The 18,339-nt window shown below is 40.2% G+C and overlaps 1 protein-coding gene across 1 annotated transcript in view; it reads right to left on the bottom strand.

Moving 5' to 3' along the window:
* The window catches only part of CFAP61 (cilia and flagella associated protein 61), a 123,048-nt gene that overhangs the window by 83,431 nt on the left and 21,278 nt on the right, over positions 1 to 18,339 (bottom strand). Inside the window, exons 9-12 of the mRNA XM_026060200.1 lie at positions 14,017 to 14,108; positions 10,819 to 11,006; positions 7,512 to 7,551; positions 4,159 to 4,298 (exon numbers count right to left, since the gene is read on the bottom strand). Of these exons, the coding sequence (XP_025915985.1) occupies positions 4,159 to 4,298; positions 7,512 to 7,551; positions 10,819 to 11,006; positions 14,017 to 14,108 (460 nt within the window). The remainder of the gene's footprint in view (positions 1 to 4,158; positions 4,299 to 7,511; positions 7,552 to 10,818; positions 11,007 to 14,016; positions 14,109 to 18,339) is intronic.

The raw sequence follows: 18,339 nt of genomic DNA, 5'->3' as shown, positions 1-18,339 counted from the left end.
GCTTTTCTGATCCTGAACCTCATTCACAGGCTATTTTTTCCTACTTTCTCACACAGCTGCAGGGGGGTTGGAAAAAGACACTAATGGCCTTATTCTGGTTTCATGGAAAGGCTGGTATCCCTTGGAATATGCACAATTTAATCAAAATTGTAAGGTCTTTAAAAAACCTTGATAATAAGTTTAATTTTGACCAAAACAGCAAAACAACTATGACTACCAACCCTAGTGCCGGATTACTGAACAGCTGTGACTGAGATTAACAGGAATTACTCCAGTGGCCAGCTGGAAGAAGGAAGTGGATTCTTACATAATACGTAGAAGCCCAACTTCATCACGTGGAAAAAAGCTTCTGCATAGGTCCAAGAGTAGCTGTCCAGTTCCTGCGTGAGTTATTTGCATAACAAAGGTGATTAAGTATGCAATTAAAATAGAAGTATTTCTCTGCAACCATTCAACATTTAGCTACATTAATAAGACAAACAAAAGGAAAATCTCTAACTCTACCACAATTTAAGCTTGGTGTTTGGGCAAGTATAGCCTTGTTATATAAACAGAGCATTGGAAAGCTTGTACCACATAACAGAAATCATGCCAAGAGAGGTTCTGTGTCCCAGTTAACCAGTATTTCAGACAACAGAAATGTCAGAGTATCGCAAAATTTGAAAAATATGAAATACATGACTCATCAGAAAAAAACAGAGACCAATAAGGTGATAAAATAGATACTCAACAGTGAGGTTAAAGGTGTGTTCTGTATGTTCCAGAAACGCATTCCCTCAAAGATAAATGCCCTTTGATGAAGATGGAATGACGCAGTAAGGAAGAAAGGCAGAGACGGAGCTTGTAACCCAGGTGGTCTGCAACGACAGGAGCTATGGAAAATTTGGGGAGCATTCACAATACCTGACTTCAGGCATCTAACCCTCTAAGCTCCCAATATACTGAATGAAGAGAGGCAGACTACCCCAGAGAAGATTCAGAACAAGAGATTAATTCAGATTTTCTGAATTTCCCTCTAAAAACATTTGTATCTCTCCACTGACAACATAAGGGATGGGGGCAGGGGTTGGATTCAGAGCTCTTGCTGTAAGACCTCCACTGTTTTTTTTACAGCATTTTCCTTAATTCAGCTTGGAAGGGACTTGGAAGGTCATCTAGTCCACTCTCCTGCCCAAAGCAAGACTAACACTGAATTTAGACCAAGCTGCTTGAAAATATCCTCGGAGCTTTTCAAGACCTGACTGGATAAAGCCCTGAGCAATCTGGTCGTGATCTCCTACCTGACTCTGCTTTGAGCAAGGGGAGGTGGGACTAGAGACCTCCTCAAGCCCCTTCCAACCTGAATTATTCTATAAAAACCCTAAGAATGGAGCTCTCACAGCCTCTCTGGGCAACCTGTTCCAGTGCTTAATTACTCTCTTCAGGAAAACTTTCTTCTTTATATCCGGTCAGAATCTCCTGACATACGGTGTCCCACCATGTCTCAGCTCTGCGTCTGCACACAGAGCTCTAGCTCCTCCTGACTGCTTCACAGGCTGTGTGCATTCGTGCACAAGCACTTGAGGTGGGCCCCCTTTCAATTTTTTCTTCCTCCAAAGGACTTTCTCGCTCCCATCATCCTGCTCCGTGAACTTACCACCCCAGCTTCTGTTCCCTCTCTTAACTGCATGCTGTTATCCCCATCCACAACATACCTCATTTGAAGGCCTCCTCACCAGGATGGCAAGTCTGTTAGCAAAGTTGCTCTAATCCCACTTTGTCGAGTGAATCTCATGTCTCGCTAAAAGTCCTCATTCCTCTAAAAGGGACCTATGGTCATAAAAGCCAAAGCACTGCCTGTGACACCACCCATGTAGCCAGCTGGAAACTCTCAGGATATAACTGCTCCTACTCAGCTTTTCCCCTTCACCTTAGGATTGATGGGAATGCCATCCGCATGCCCGTATCTTACACCTTTGCTTCCAGAGTGCTGTAGTCCCTCTTTATTTGTACCAGGTCTCACTCGGCAGTGTCTTTGGCGCCCGTATGGATGGACAACAACGGGTGCCCTGAGGGCAGGACTAGCTTCAGCAGTCTCTCCACAACACCAGACCAGCAGCAAACCTCCAGTGACAGCACACTGGGACAGCGGATGGGTGTCTCCACCCCTGCAGAAGGGAATCTCCAACCCCTGTCACCTGACACCTCCTCTTGGTGCTAATGCGCAGGTCAGGTCCAGCTGGCTCTGAAACCTCTTTTAATGGAGCTTGTTCCCCTTCACTGGTTATTTTACGGCACTGTACCCTGAAGGTGGAGAAGGAGCCTTCCTCCCACTGCCAGCAGCCACAGGCTTCCAGCCTCCTTCATCTTGGGAGCCTCCAGCCATCGCTCATTCAGTGGTAGCCTCTAGCCATCTCGGCTTCCTTGCAGCGGGGAGCTTGGGCTCCTGCCTCGGCGAGGTGCCCGTGACGACCCTCTTATCTGCTCTTCTTCCTCCCCGACGCTGCGCAGTCTGTCCCCATCCCGTCCAGCAGCGACGGGCTCCCCAGGTCCCCCTGCCATGCCGACCGTGGAGGTTGCTGGTGTGCCTCTGCCGTGGCCCCCCGAGCAGCTTGGGGGTGTCCCTGCCGGAGACAGCCAGCCCGTAGCTCCGTGCCACGAGGCCGCCGAAGACTACGCACGTTTTTAATCGAGAACCCACTAATCAAAAAACAGCTAACAGAAGCTGCAGAAGCTCCTGGAAACTTCCAGAAGCAACTAAAAGCAGCAACCTGAACTTCGGGAAAACAAAACCCGGAACAAAACCGAATCCAGAATAAATTAACAAGCCACACAGCTACTGAAGGAGAATTAGCAAAAAGTGCAGCTGAGAAACCTTAAAATAAATAAATAAAATTGGGAATAAACTCCTCCAACAACTGCTGGTGGGGGGAGAAGCTGCCAAAAAAAAATGCAAAACAACAAAAAACCCTCAGCCCCCCCCCAAAAGAGTAAATGAAACTCCACAATAAATAAATAAATAAATAACCCCACAAATAACTACTAGTTAAAGAAAACTGCTGGAAAAAAAACAAACAAAAAACCTTTCAAAACCTCACAAAAATCCCCTTGCCTAAATAGTAACCCCTATCCTAATAAATAAATGAATAAACACAGAGACAAACGAACCCCACAAACAACTGCTGGGGGGAAAATAGGGGAAAAGAAGAGAACTTGCTGAAATCTCCCTCCCTCAAAAACATCAAAAGCACAAAACAAAACTAAAAAAAACCCCTCTCTAAGTAAATACCCCCCTCAAAACTGTAAATTAATTAAATAAATAAACCCATCGAGAACTGCTGAGGGAAAAGAAAGGAAAAGAAAACTCTGAAAAAAAATCCCCAAAGAAAATCCCATCAAAACTCCCCTAGTTAAATAAATAAAAAACCCCAAACAAACATGCAAAGAAATCTGACCCCTCCCCAACCATGGAAAAATTGAGAGAATAAAGAAAAAAATAAGAAAAAGGAAGAATCCCAAACAAGCTGCCAAAAATGGAAAGGAAGAAACTCCACAAACCGACAAAAAATGGGGAAAAAAAACAAAAAGTTTTTAAAAATACCACCACCTTCGCTGAAAAAATGCCAGGGCAGGGGCAGAAACCAAGCAAGTCCCCACTAACTGCCCTAACCCTCCTTACAGAGCATGAGCATCTCATTACTCCCTAATCATCAGACAGTTAGAGACTAAAGACACAGGCCCTTTTTCTTGTAGTTAACATAAATAGAAGGAACAGATCACAGCACCATAAAGAATTAAGGAGGGGAATATGGAAAACTTGGGGTTAATTTAGGTGAAATCTACTGTCTTCTTGAATATCACAAGATTCTTACAACATCCATCCCTACATCCATAAGCACTCTGCTGATTAATGCAAATAAAAGCCACAGATTGAGGTTTGGGGCAGAAATACGGAAGCTCTGTTCCTAATTACTCTAGGAACAGTCCTGTGCTATTCAGCTATATTGCTTTTGGGACTCAAGCTATCATTTTTGCAAGACATCGCGCTGTACCATGCAGCCATACCAGCTTGTTCTAAGGTAATGAAGGAATACCCATCTGGTGCTAGGTTGTATGATGCCAGTATATTCCATAAAAGTACTTCAGAGAATATTTGTTGTCACAAGGCACATGACTCACTTGAGCAGTCCAGCACGGTGGAATACGTAAAGCTCATGATTAAATGTGGAAGTAGAGAAAGGGACAACTCGAACGAAACTCTGGATCAGATGGAACTCTGGTGCAAGATGTGGCACAACGATGATACAGAAGTCTTTGTCCTGAAAACATATGCAAAGAATACAGACTCTTAGTAATCTCAACACCAACTTTACACAAAAGCTTCTGACTACAGGGAAGGAAAAAAAAACCCCACACCTCAATGCAATACTTAAAATGTATGTACACTGCAAGCATTGCTCTACCTAGACAGCATGATGTCTGGCAGCAATTATAATAAATATAAATAAATAAAAGGAAAGCAAAGTCTCTTTAGGACTGATGAGCTCAAGACAAATTTGGTTTACAGAAATGGATCTTTCAGCTTCAGTAGGAGAGGCTAATGAGTTAAGATCCTGAAATTCTCTAAATGGCCTTCTTTTTTTTATTCCTCAGTAGAGATTATCTTTATGCTCACATCTAATGTATTTTCCTTGCAATGTCCTTTTTTTCTACCCTACAATTCTGCTGCAGTGGAATTTTAGGACAATGGATGTCTGTCTGGGATTTTTTCACATTTGCAGCCCAGTTAGAACATCAACTAGAGCAGCGTGTCCTGAAATCCTGAACAAACAGTCCGTGTGCATGCATGGATTGATTTTACACCATGTTCACTGCAGACCTGGTGAATTTGGGTTTGCATATGTACAGCAATGTCCAGCTTGTCCTAAATTTGGCACTGCTAGTGTCCATGCGCTCCAGGGTACATATGCATAAGAACCTGGTATTGACAGTCAAGGCAAGCTCAGGAAGTGTGGGCTAGATGAGTGGACAGTGGGGTGGACTGAGAACTGGCTGAATGGCAGAGCTCAGAGGGTTGTGATCAGCAGCGCAGTCTAGTTGGAGGCCTGTAGCTAGCGGTGTCCCCCAAGGGGTCAGTCCTGGGTCCAGCCCTGTTCAACTTCTTCATCAATGACCTGGATGAAGGGACAGAGTGCACCCTCAGCCAGTTTGCTGATGATCCAAAACTGGGAGGAGTGGCTGATACGCCAGAGGGCTGTGCTGCCATTCAGAGAGACCTGGACAGGCTGGAGAGGTGTGTGGAGAGGAACCTCATGAAGTTCAGCAAAGGCAAGTGCAGGGTCCTGCACCTGGGGAGGAATAACCCCATGCACCAGTCCAGGTTGGGGGCTGACCTGCTGGAAAGCAGCTCTGCTGAGAAGGACCTGGGAGTGCTGGTGGACACCAGGTTAACCGTGAGCCAGCAATGTGCCCTTGTGGCCAAGAAGGCCAAGGGGATCCTGGGGTGCATCAGGAAGAGTGTTGCCAGCAGGTCGAGGGAGGTGATTCTCCCTCTCTACTCAGCCCTGGTGAGGCCACATCTGGAGTACTGCGTCCAGTTCTGGGCTCCCCAGGACAAGAGGGATGTGGCACTACTGGAGCAAGTCCAGCGAAGGGCTACAAAGATAATTAGGAGACTGGAGCATCTCTAATGAGGAAAGGCTGAGAGAGCTGGGCCTGTTCAGCCTGGAGAAGAGAAGACTGAAGGGGGGATCTTATCAATGTGTACAAGTATCTGAAGGGAGGGTGTCAAGAGGATGGAACCAGACTCTTCTCAGTGGTGCCCAGTGACAGGACAAGAGGCAACAGGCACAAACTGAAACACAGGAAGTTCCATCTGAATATGAGGAAAAACTTCCTTCCTGTGAGGGTGACAGAGCCCTGCAACAGGTTGCCCAGAGAGGTTGTGGAGTCTCCTTCTCTGGAGATTTTCAAAAGCTGCCTGGATGCCATCCTGTGCAACATGCTCTAGGTGACGCTGCTTGAGCAGGGGGGTTGGACTAGACGATCTCCTAGAGGTCCCTTCCAACCTCAACCATTCTGTGAGTCTGTGATCTTTTCAATAGAAAGGTACCATTTGAAGCTCACTCCTTTTCTTCTTTTCAAGAATACCATGTGATTACTGCCTGGTGATTCCATCAGGACATTTTGTTTCAAGGCACTACAGATGACAGGTGCATTGTTGGATGGATGAATTATTCTGAAATTTTAAATGTTTTCTGTGCTCAGTTTCTTTAGGAACATAAGTTAACATGTTACTAAGTGCTGATGTTACTCCAGTCTCCACTTAGGAAAATTCCTGATGGTGAGCACTTTTAAACATGATGACATTTAGGACCAACTCTGTATCTCTGGTCATCAGGACCTGTCTCTAAGGGATGCTACTATGCAGTAATTTATAGTGTGAATTTACAACACACTGCGGTGTGCATTAAAATTGTCTTAGAAAGTGGAGTTTGTTACTTTAGATAAAGATTGATCATGGAGGGAGTTGGGGTGAAATAGTTACTGCACTGTAAATTCACAGCCTCCTTAGCTGCCTATTAGCTTTGCCCTGTACGTAAGCTTTCAGTCCAACTGTTTAGGATATAGGCAAAGAATATGAATTTTCTTAATACTGCTGTTTTCTAGGCTTTAATTTCTTCGCCTTTCATGTGTTTTCCCTGACTTTATTTTTAATTTAGACAAAGTCTCAGTTTATATATGAATTTAGAGGAGTTTGCTCTCTAAATCTGCATCTCAGAAGAGTTCCTATGGGATGCAAGCAAAGAACTTATGTACACGAAGTCCAAAAGCAGCCAAGGAGAGATTCATGGCTCACAGGTCATGAATACAGCTGAACGTCACTGCCCATGGCATACTCCTATGAATCATTCACTTAGGCTTCAGATCATATCTAAACATCCTGGATGACAACTGCACTATTGTCCCACCATGCATACACAGATTGCTTTTTCTGGCTCTTCAACCTGATTCAGATCTACTGCAGGTCCAGTTTTTATCGTAAGCAATTTTTGTAAGCACCAGGCACTCATGGAAATAGGCAGTATCAACGCTAGACAAACCAGAGCAAGAGCTTGAGATTCAGACATGTGTGAAAAGACAGGGGAAATACTACTTTACTCTACTGTTTAAATGAGGCATTATCTTGAGAACTCCTTGAACAACTCTTCAAATAACCTTTCGTTTGGATAATGAAGTCTTCTACATAGGCCTCATAGAGGCAAGCTGATTATAAAGACTTTCAGAACAACCATGTGAATATCATAGCACATCATAGTAAAAACTAGTGAGCTAATTCCAATTTATGTGTTGTTGCGCTACTGTCCCACAATAATAAAGGAAACCTCATCAAGCTCTCCTTGTAGAACCTAAATACATTTTTCCGGAGGTGAGAGAAATTTGAGTAAGTATGTACAGGCAGCAAAATAATATTATTTATCATTTCTTAAAAGAAAATACATTTTTCACCTTAAAACTTTGCTTATACGTACTGGAAAAAGCTGGAAAACATAATGCAATAAATCCAGTGATCTGCAACCAAAAGCAAACATTGTTACATAAATAGAGTGCATATCAAACAGACACTATATATTTCAAAAAATTTACTTCTCCATATATGCAAGGAACACTTATTCACAATGCTAATCAGAAATTTCTTCTGGTTCATAATTAATCACTTGCAGATGTTGTATACGCACATCAGCTGTTGACTCTGAATGCTTAAAGTAGCACTATAAACAAGAATAAACATCAACATTTGAATTCATATCAAAACATTAGTCTCTTCACTGAAAAAAAAACCCGAAAATTTGAGTCAGATGCTGCTCACTCAGAAGCATTTTTCAGAAGACTTTCATAGACTGCCAGAGCACTATTGATATATAGTAAACATATTTATTGAGGTTACAAACAGTTGTTGCTACGGTCCATGTTATTTCCATCATGTACCAAGAATTCTGTCACTATCCATTCGCTAAATCTACCCAATAGACTTCATCAGACTAACAGGAACATCAATACTTTGAAATTGTTTTTGAACACTTTCCTTCTTTTTCAATTCACACCTATTGGTTTAGAATAATTCCACTCTCTTTTCCATGGTGACAGTGAAATGTGATATTTGAGTTTAAAAAGACAAGACAAATCTAACGATTTCATCCTGTTTCTCCTATGTGCAAGAATATCAAAGAGCTCTAAACCCATCAAATAGAGTTATGCTGAAACTTTATGAAGCATTTTCCCACAATAGAAAATGTCTTTTGAAAATATTCAGTACAGATATACATCACCTAAAAATACTGACAAATACCTCCCCCCTCCAGACCTGTAATTAAAATAATCAAGTTACTTTTATTTCTTCACCAGTAATGTTACCGGATTGAAAGAGAAATAACTTTGAATCGAAATATTTGTAATTGAGTGAAAAATGTGAAAACTAAAAAAAAGTTATAAATACAGATTTGGATTGGGGTATTATATAGTGACCTATATAATACATAATCATGACTAGTTAATAGCATAGCTGAACGGGGGAAAGGAAAAGCTATTGCAATGTAATTTTCTATTCTCCAGCATCTAGTACCTTCTTGGCAACATGGAACTCAAGAACGAAGGGCGATTTTTCAGGGGGCTTAAAAAGGTACCAAACATCTGCAGGTCAACTAGCAGTTCAGTGCCTTCACATTTCACTGCCAGTGCACTAACTAGCCACATGACAACTACGGATTTAAAGAGATGAAAACATTTGGCGACTTTACTGGATAACACAAATTCCTCAGTAGTAAGCTCCCCTTGAGGGCTAAGATGCAATCATACCAACATTTCAAGCAAATTACTATTTCTGGATCCATGTTGCGTTGGGTCAGCAGTAACTGCTTTAGGACAAAATTCTCAGATACCAATCCCCGACAAAATTATCTCATGCCACTCTCTCAGATACATTCGCTATTCTGTCTGCTTCTCTACAGACAGGAGGATCAAGGCAAACTAGGGAAGTATACGAAGAAAAATACATATTTTAAAATACCAAGATCTGCAGGCTCCTCAGCTCTGAGGAGAGGATCTTGCATGAATGTTAATAAATGTTAATCTTAACAAAAGACTATGAAAAGGAATCCTATCTTCCCCGCAGGTATCTATCTTGGAATCCGAACTGTTCCAGAGATGTCTCCGGGGAGGGGGAGACGACAATCTGCAGTGTTCAGTGATAAACACAGTGGACATACCTTGAACAGAAGCAACAACGGTGCATATGAAGGAGAGAATGTCAGAAGTGGGCAAAGAAATGAAAGATCCTTATCCTGTGCAGGATGCTATGAGCAGAGAACTTGACTAGTCTACAGAGAGATTATTTCCCAACATGGTAACAGCAGAATCACAGTCCTCCGTTGCTATTTCAGTATAATGGATGAGTCCTCATCTCAATATTATTTTAAAATAAAAAGTGGTTTTATTCTGGAATAATTATCTCACTTCAATTTTATTTTAGAATATGTTGTCCATATATTAATTGTTCTGGAACAGACTCTCCGCAGAGTAATTATTCTACTGTATATACATTGATGAATGCTTTTTAGTAGACCAGAGACTCATATCACTTTTTAATGAAACTGTATTCCTTCTCTTCCTAATGAATTTAAGCTAAATTACTAGGTAAATATGCACCAAGAAGACTATATGGTTGCTTTGCTTCAGTAACTTTGGATATTTGTATCTCTAGCAGATTTACAATGTCTAATCCCTTCGAGTAGGCCCCGTCCTTATGCAGGAAACAGCTTAATACGTCCAATTAATTTTGGGGCAGTTCTGAATTCTGTTCTTAATACAGTTTGTTCCTAAATTTCCTTTAAGCCAGATAAGATCAGTTGTTTTCTGTCACCCATGACTACTACTTCATGTAGAAAGATGGTGTTTCAAATGATATTACAGTTGTCAAACTCAACACTTACTAAATTCCTTGCTACCAACACCTGTCTCTAGAAATTAGATTTATTTTAAGGTGTGGAAGATCTTGCATAGACCAAGCTTCTTTCTGTCTACTTTTTGTAAGTATCTACATGTCTTATCTTTCTTTCTAGGATCTAGCAACAAGTGCAGGGCTCAGTGACATTTACAGTCAGAAAGAGCTGGTGTTCCTAGAGTAGGTTTGCTGACGTGGTTGAGGATGGGCTCATTCTTTAAGGGTGCAAAGAAATTTGTAAAAAATTCTCTAAAGCAGTTTTATGGATTGGTTCTACTCCCCCAAGATCTAAGAGTCCAAGGTCAACATCAGCAAGTATGTTAAGGTATAAAGCCTTTGTTCTCCTCAAACTTTGGTAGATTCTAGAAAACCAAATTAATTCCTTCAGTGATGAAAAACTCTTTCAGTGTCTGGAAATGAGGACATTTAACTGCAGATTTAAAAACATCCTCATTTTCCCCAGTAGCACAGGTGACCAGCACCCTAACATCTGTCTCTCTTCACTGATAACCAGCTTCAGAATTAATGCTTCTTTTTGGAAACAAGCAGCCTTTTTTCACAATTTCAACAAGTATTTTTCCAACAAAAATTACTTGTAGTATTGGAAATTTATAAATTTTTGTCCCCACAGTCCTACCAGAGGTGGGAAGTTGCAGGTGGATGATGAAAATTTCAGCAAGTTATTGGTGAAAGTAAAAGAAAGAAAAGAAAAGAAAAAAAGAGGTCAGAAAAATTAAATCTAATTGCACCAGGTGCTGTCACGTTCAGATTTGTCCTAAAAATGCAACATAAAGTTGTTAATAAGATTAGGAAAACAATAACTATTCCTTCATACTTGCCTAGTTTCATGTTTCTCATCTATACAAAACAGACGAATACAGAAAGCATTTGAAGCGCCTCTGTACACTGGACGAAAAGCATCTTCTTCTTCAGTCTCCAAGACAGGTGTTGCTGAGAATTTAAAATCTTTGCCTCTGACATCATCTAATGGCAGTTCAGCATGGGAAACAGTATTCACTCCATCCTTCTGGAATAGTAAGAGACAAGTGACCACTGACAACATTGCAGAAGACATTTCCATTTTCTGATGAAAAGGTCTCGCCTCATTCCTATCTCAGAGCATTCCAAGCAGACACGCAGGGATGTACTTTTCACCCGTCGCATCTTCACAAACACAGAAGGTTAAGGAGGTGTTTTTAATGTGAAATCTACCTGCTTATGAAACAGTAGGTAAAAATGGTCTTAAAAGAAAATAGCAATTCTTGCAGGAGAGCAATATATCCACAAACTCATAGTTTTCTCCAGAATCCCTTTGTGAGGCAACAAAATATTTATCTTTCAGAAATGCTTTGCAATATAAAAATGTTTTTTCCAGATGCGTATTGAAACTATGTGAAAATTAAAGCGTGTTACATTAAAGAAAATGGAATCAATGCAGAGAATATTGTGGAAATGGAATTGAAGAATTATCGGAAGAAAACCAGAGCAGTTTGATACAGTACTGAAGGAGAGACTACAAGACAGATATAACAAGATTTCTTGGGATGAATTCTCCGCTGATTCATATTGTGCCCAAGATAAATTAATTTAGTGGTGTTATCATTACATAATTTAACATTTCATGAATACATAGATCATAGCACTAACAGAAATTTTAATCTCCTATGTACTAATATTTTTACTTATAAAATCTGCGGCTTCAGAAAAGGAGCTTAGACAAAATCCTTCTTTTATACCTACACAAATGATGTCCGAGTTGGTGTTACAATTTATATTACTGTATGAGCCCTCGTCACATCAGACGCTATACAAATACAGAACAAAATAACAGCCCTGTTTTGACAACGCTGTCTGTCGGATTTACTAGGACAACTTCCACGGCTTAGCTCTGAAATAATAACTTCATCCAAAACATTACATGCCTCATTTAAAAAGAAACAAAGCAAGCAAGCGAGCAATGTATTGCCTTTGAACTGATTCATCTACATAAAAATATTGAATTATAGTATTTTAATTTATAGCGTCTTTTGTTTTAAAGCATGAAAAGAAATTTCACAGTTGGTACCAAAAGCAAACAATCAGCAGTTCGTGTTTTCTTTCAGATCCACTGTGAATGAAAGGAACACTCCCTTACACAAAAGCCCAAGTGAATAGGATATGGTGGGAAATCATACAGCTGTTTTAAAAGAAGGAGGAGAGAGAATTACAGAGTCTACCATTATCTGGTTGTGGCAAAATGCAGTTCAGCCCTTCTGCCAAAGCTTCTGGCTACTAGAAACCAGATCAATCTCGATTCCATACCAAGGGGTCTCCTTCACCTGATTTACCGTGAATCATTTAGAATCCAACGCTCAGTTTGCAGAGGAAAGCAGAGTTATTCACTCTCAACCTTCAGTTCCTAAACACGGCCTCAATACTGCATAGGATTGCTTTAAATTTCCTAAGTTCTTTTTACCTTTCCTTTTTTTTTCAGTGGTTAGGCTGAAAAAAACCTTGCTTTTGCAAGGTTTTCAACTTCTTCTATTGAGCTTTAGAACATGACGTTCAGAAATTTACTTTTTTCTTGGAAAATGAAATTCTGTTTTAACAATATGACCACAAGGTTTGGGACTTTAAGAAAGATTTCAAATATCAGAACAGTTGCCTCTGAAGCACTAGTCTGAACGTTTTCTCTTGTAGACTGCAAAGAAACTGTGTTTGAAGCTTGGGAAATGACATCCTCAGTCTTAGCATCAACCTGTACTGACTGCAAGCAATAACACAAGTTGACATTCACAAACCAGCAAATTATCTGTTTTTTTGGACTATCCTGAAAATGTTCCTCATGTCGGAAGTTCTGACACACAAAACCGCAATACAGGAGGTCCTGAGTTTTAATTCAGGTTGCCACTGAGTCATTGCTTGGTCCCAAGTAAGAACCCCCAAATTTGCTAGTTAAATCTGTATTTCAAACAACTTCAAAGTCGCCTCGCATCCCTCTGTCCCTGAGGCCCCAGCAGGCGAGTGACACTGGGCTGACAGGCTGCCTGCCGTGTTCTTCCTACTCCCTGGTCCACTCTCTGGCCACCTCTCTCAAGGACAACATATACGCAGCCTCTCTCTCTGGTTCATCACATACATCTGTCAAACTATGTCTAGACTGTGATAACATCTACTTTGCTGGAGGCTGTCTAGATAATATTTTTATAAAATTATTATGACATTTTAAAGCTAAGGGATATTCTTCATGAAATACTGCAATGGGCATATCTGATGGGTTCAATTTTTCTTCCTTTGAAATCGGTGATAAGACTTGTATTGTTTTTGAATGTTCCATCTGTGGAAAACCGTAAAAGCTTAACAGCCTTGCAGTTGTTAAAATAAGTGCTTAAAATCAACTTCGTCTGAAAATGCAACATAATGTCAGGCTAATGACAGTAAACACAACTAGAAGCACTTTGGTGTGACGACCTTGAGTTCTTTGTAACACGTTCCTCTGGCAGGATTCCAGAGAGGGACGGAGCTTCTGATTCCTTGGACTGGAATCTGGAAATCCTTACTTCATCCTCTTACCATCTGATTTGCCGATCTCAATCTGTAAGACCTGTCCCTACGCTATACCTTTCACTACCGGAAACAGTAGAAGCAGCACAGACAGAACATGTGTCCTTTTACTTCTACAGATTAGGGGGGAAAACTGAAGCTATACTGCTGCCTTTAACAGCTTCGGTAGCTCGCTGTCAGTAATAGATTTGATGTTCAGTAACACAGTAAGGCAAAATTCCTTTAAAAGCGGAGAGACTCATATCCTGTCTGTTCCTGAGGAACACTAAATCTGCAGAGCAAAGCCCACCTGAAGTTGTGTTTCCAACTCTGCTCTGTCTTCCAGAGCACCTTCCGATCCAGTTCACTGCACAACAGCACCTACGACTGTGTGGGCACGTACGGGGGACGGTGCAGGAGTGGAAACAAGCAGCATTGCTCGTCCTAGCAACCTCCACCTCTGCTTCAATTTAGTTTTAAGAGCTGATCAGCATTGCTGTGTGCAGTGGTGTTACCTGAACAGCTGCATCTGGATCACTAATACGTTCAGAGTTTTGAGATGAAACAGATTCTGCTTCTTGACTCCCTTGCTTGCTTTTATCTTCATCTGAGTAATGAAAAAGAATAAATGCGTTGAACAGGCTTAAAAATGTGAGCTTAACCATCAGAATCACAGCAATAACTAAAGAGTACCTTGTGCTAGACTGCTTCTATTGAAAGAATTTTTACAGCCACAGTCAAAAGAGACATTTACTTAGCTAGAACTTCAGCAGACTATTTGGCCTTAAGACAAAATCAGAGAAGCAGTTTTAAAATAAAAATTAAACAGGACACACTTTGGAAGCAATTCTGAACTAGTATATTATATGCAATCAATTTTGACCCATATCAGAAGAGAAAAATAGAAGTAATTAGAGTATTGACTGGTATCTTAACCCCCATGTCTGCTGCTAATTTGTTTTCCCATGACCATAAGGATGAGCAGGGCTCTTGATTCTAAAAGTAAATCCCCTACCAAGACTGAAACTCAGAACAAAGTCTGGCCAAGCCAGAATCCCTACCTAGAGGAGGAAATAGAGATGAGAAACAGGGATTGAAATTCCCCTCTCAACTGCTAAACTTAACTAACCTCTCTAATCCCTGCTTCGTTTCTTATAAAAGGTGGTTGCTGTTTCATCAATCTTTCTCGCTTTGTCTAATTCCTCCCCTTTATCTTGTCTAAAAGAATCCTCGCCTGCTGCTTTCATTCCGTTTAGATACTGTGTTTAGACACGTGAGAGAGCTGCTCCCCTGGATGCCGAAGGAACCGCTTCAAAGCACTTTTTGTCAGCCAACCATTGCAAATCTTTGGCGTCACACTCGAGCAAAAAACAGGCACTGGTTGAGCCGCATAATGAACGCCCGCTGCAGCGGCGACCACAGCTTTTGGTAAGCTTCCGAACAGCAGCGACACAAGGAAGGAATAAAAGGGCTCCACTGAAAGGAAGGGCAATTTACAAAAATTTACCAAAAAAAAAAAAAATCAAATTAATGTAAACCAAGTTTTAAATCTGCATTAACAGATCATCCTACCATCCTCAGTAACATTATAGTTGCATTCTAATCGAGTTCAGCCTAACCTGAGTAATAACATTTTTGTGGCCAAAACAGGTAACTAAGGTGACAGGATGAAATTACTTGTAGCCATCAGATCAATCAATTCATATTTAATCATTGACTGATGTGATAAACAGCCATGATATATACGTATGAGATACAATATAGATAGGTATATATACACATTTCTGGTTAAGTGCTTAAGCTGTTTAAACAGCAAACACCTGTATGTTAGGGAGTCCCGTTGAATACTGATGTAAACGTATTTTCTGCCATTCTGTTCCCTGGCTGGGGCCAAATCCAGAGCAGGGATAAATTAGCTTCACTATTTTGCCAATTGACGTGAGCTGAGGATTCGGCCCAGAGTCATGCCTTCATATCTAAAATGTTAAGAAACCAGGACAAAAACGTCCCAAACCCATCTGGAACATTTGACTTTAAGTACTTAACCAGGATAGGCACACACCTTAGCTATATTAAGCTGCAACGCGCAACAGCCCTGTGGGACTCTCTATTTTACCTTGGAAAATCCATCTGAATGACATTCACTGACATAAGCTGTTCTTCATACAGTGATGAGCTTTTTGGTTTTTTTTTAAACTCAAAGGTTTAAAATATTTCAGCCCAAAGTATTTTTTTAAAAATCGGTGATCTGAAAATCTGTTTCTCCGTTAGTAGGAAAGAATGCAGATGCAATGCGCAGGGCAAGGAGCAACGCAGGGGTTAGAAAAACCACAGCTTCTCTGGGGGTATCACAGATGTGAGACTTCACAGAAATGATCAAATGTCGTCTTGATTAACCCAGCAACATTTCTCATTATAAGCAGCCTTGCAGGTGTCAGAAGTTAATTAATACAAGCCTCTCGTTGTCATGTAAATATTGATATGTTGCTTCTGCCTTTATACTAAAATGAAGTCCCTTAATGGCTCCACCATCCACTACTGTCAAATATAGCTGCATCGTTGTTGTTTACATATATGCTGTACACGTGATGGGGAAGAACGTAAATATTGTTGCGCTAAATGAAGCGAGGAACACGAACAAAAAGCGAATTAAAATAACTCTGTGATTGCTGGGTTGTTAGCAGAGGTAACAGTCAGCAGGAGCAAAAAGCCAGTTCAACGTGCAGCCTGATGAAAAGCCCTTGAATCATTCGCGCTGCATCGTAATGTTTTCTAGCTACTAATTCATGACACCATATAGAGTAACAACCAAATTACTGTAATTACCATGAAACGTAAGTGGCATATCAATATTGTGTTAAACACAGATTTTTGTGCACGCTTTCATTATTACTGAGTATTACATTTTGAAAGGAAAAATAATATTAACCTGTGGTCTCTATTACAAGCCACAGAGCTTGAAAAATTCTCAATACTATTTAAACGGGAATATAAAATTATTCTAAAAGGAATGTAGCTTACATTTTAAAATCTCAGCCTTCGAATTCATTAGAAGAAAGTCCATATCCTCGGCTGATGTAAGGTGTCTAGTGAAGTTTCACTGACTTTACATTGTAATTTTTTACGTGCAACTGTTATATACGAGCTCTCTGTTTACCAAAATCAAGACATAACTTCCTTTTCAAACTACATTTTTAAGCAAATGAAAAAGTCAGAGAGGAGGGGAACTGTGCTTATGGGTTTTTTTTTTCCTGTAAACTTCTTTATTAAAATGGTGTGCTTTTTTTCTTTTCCGTTCTTAATAAAAAACAAAACATCACTCTTYTCCTCGAAGTTTTTATGAATGACTGGTTAACTAGTCTAGATGTGACTGAGTCACCTCTGCTGCAAAAATGAAACTTGAATCATTCAGAAGGAAAKAGTTTTTTTATTCGACTGTTTAAAAAATATGGGCTTTTTGTTTATAGTCTTAACTTAAATGCCTAACAAACAGCAGACAGAAAAGCTCCTTTYACAAATAGCTATCATATAAAGCATATATTTTCAACAAACTATAACAGACCCCTGTAACCTGTGACAAAGTAATACCTTATTCAACCAGTATTAGAAATTAGAGTAATAATAACATGTATTTGATTTTTTCCTCTTTCTTTTGCGTTTCCTTAAAACTCAGGTACCACAGCCTTTAGTTTCCTTGTTTTCTGCTTGACTATACTGGGCAGAGATRATGTTTCAAGACATCACAATGTGGACAAACAGCACTTAAAAATGTTGTGGTTGTTCATTTATATTCTAAAAGGTGTAAAGCCACCACATCCTGCAGGCTGCCCGCAAGGCAGGCACAAAGCAGGCAGGGTCGTCGCCGTGCCTAACATCACTCTGCTCAGGAGCTAGAACTTGGTAAATGGTTTAATACCGTAGGTAGTTCACAGGATGCGCAATAAAAACCTAATTTGCCATTCCAAATAGAGGGATGCTGCTGCTTTTTTTCAATCTTCCTTCAAAAGCAAACACACAGCATTGCAAATCAAAACCAGCCATCAAAAACGACGTAGTTTTTAAATGAAGAGGAAAAATAAGAAAGGTAATCTCATGCGAGAACGCTAACCAGGTTGCTTAATAAGCTTCTGGAAAGCACTCAGATGCTAGGCTGAYGAGAGTCATCTAAGAGCCTGAAGAGAATTTTTTTTATAGTAATTTTTCACATTTAGAATAATTATTATATAAATATTATTTAAGAATTAACAGATCTAACAGCTGTATGGTTAAAATCTCTAACCATATATTCTTTAAAAGGCCGAGCAGCACAGAATTTGTCACAGAATATGGGCCTACMTCCTGAGGTCCTTGGACAAGGAAAGCAGACATATAAGTAACTAAGGGTCTTGCTAGAACCAAATTTGACAGATTAGGTCCATACACACGTCCAGACTTCCTGCTGATCAGATCTGATCTACAGCAGTAAAACAGGAGCAATAATAAGAAATGAACACTTCTCCCACTTACTAGATATTTAAAATACTAAGTGGTAATATTTGCAGTTTTAAAAGGAAAGATATTTAATACTTTTCAGCACCTTCTCAGCTTTTTTAAGATCTAATCCTAAACCAAATTTGCACGACTTTCTAGGGTAGGTAAGATCTTTTCAAACATTGTTTGCACCTGGCCAAACAGTGCAAGGGAGGCTAGCCCAGAATGCCAGGAAAGGAAAGGAAAGATTAGTTTTCAGAAGATAAGAGACTATCATAAACGATCTTTCTTCCTCTCTGTCCTATTTATATTCCTAACATATGTCTGTCACCTATTTTGAAATAATACTCCTGAATCTCCAGGAGCGC

This window comes from Apteryx rowi, unplaced genomic scaffold (assembly GCF_003343035.1).
Source record: "Apteryx rowi isolate R43461 unplaced genomic scaffold, aptRow1 scaffold_167, whole genome shotgun sequence".
NCBI classification, from domain to species: Eukaryota; Metazoa; Chordata; class Aves; order Apterygiformes; family Apterygidae; genus Apteryx; species Apteryx rowi.
Note: the sequence above shows the minus strand (reverse complement) of the source record. Positions and strands in the feature narration are given on the sequence as shown.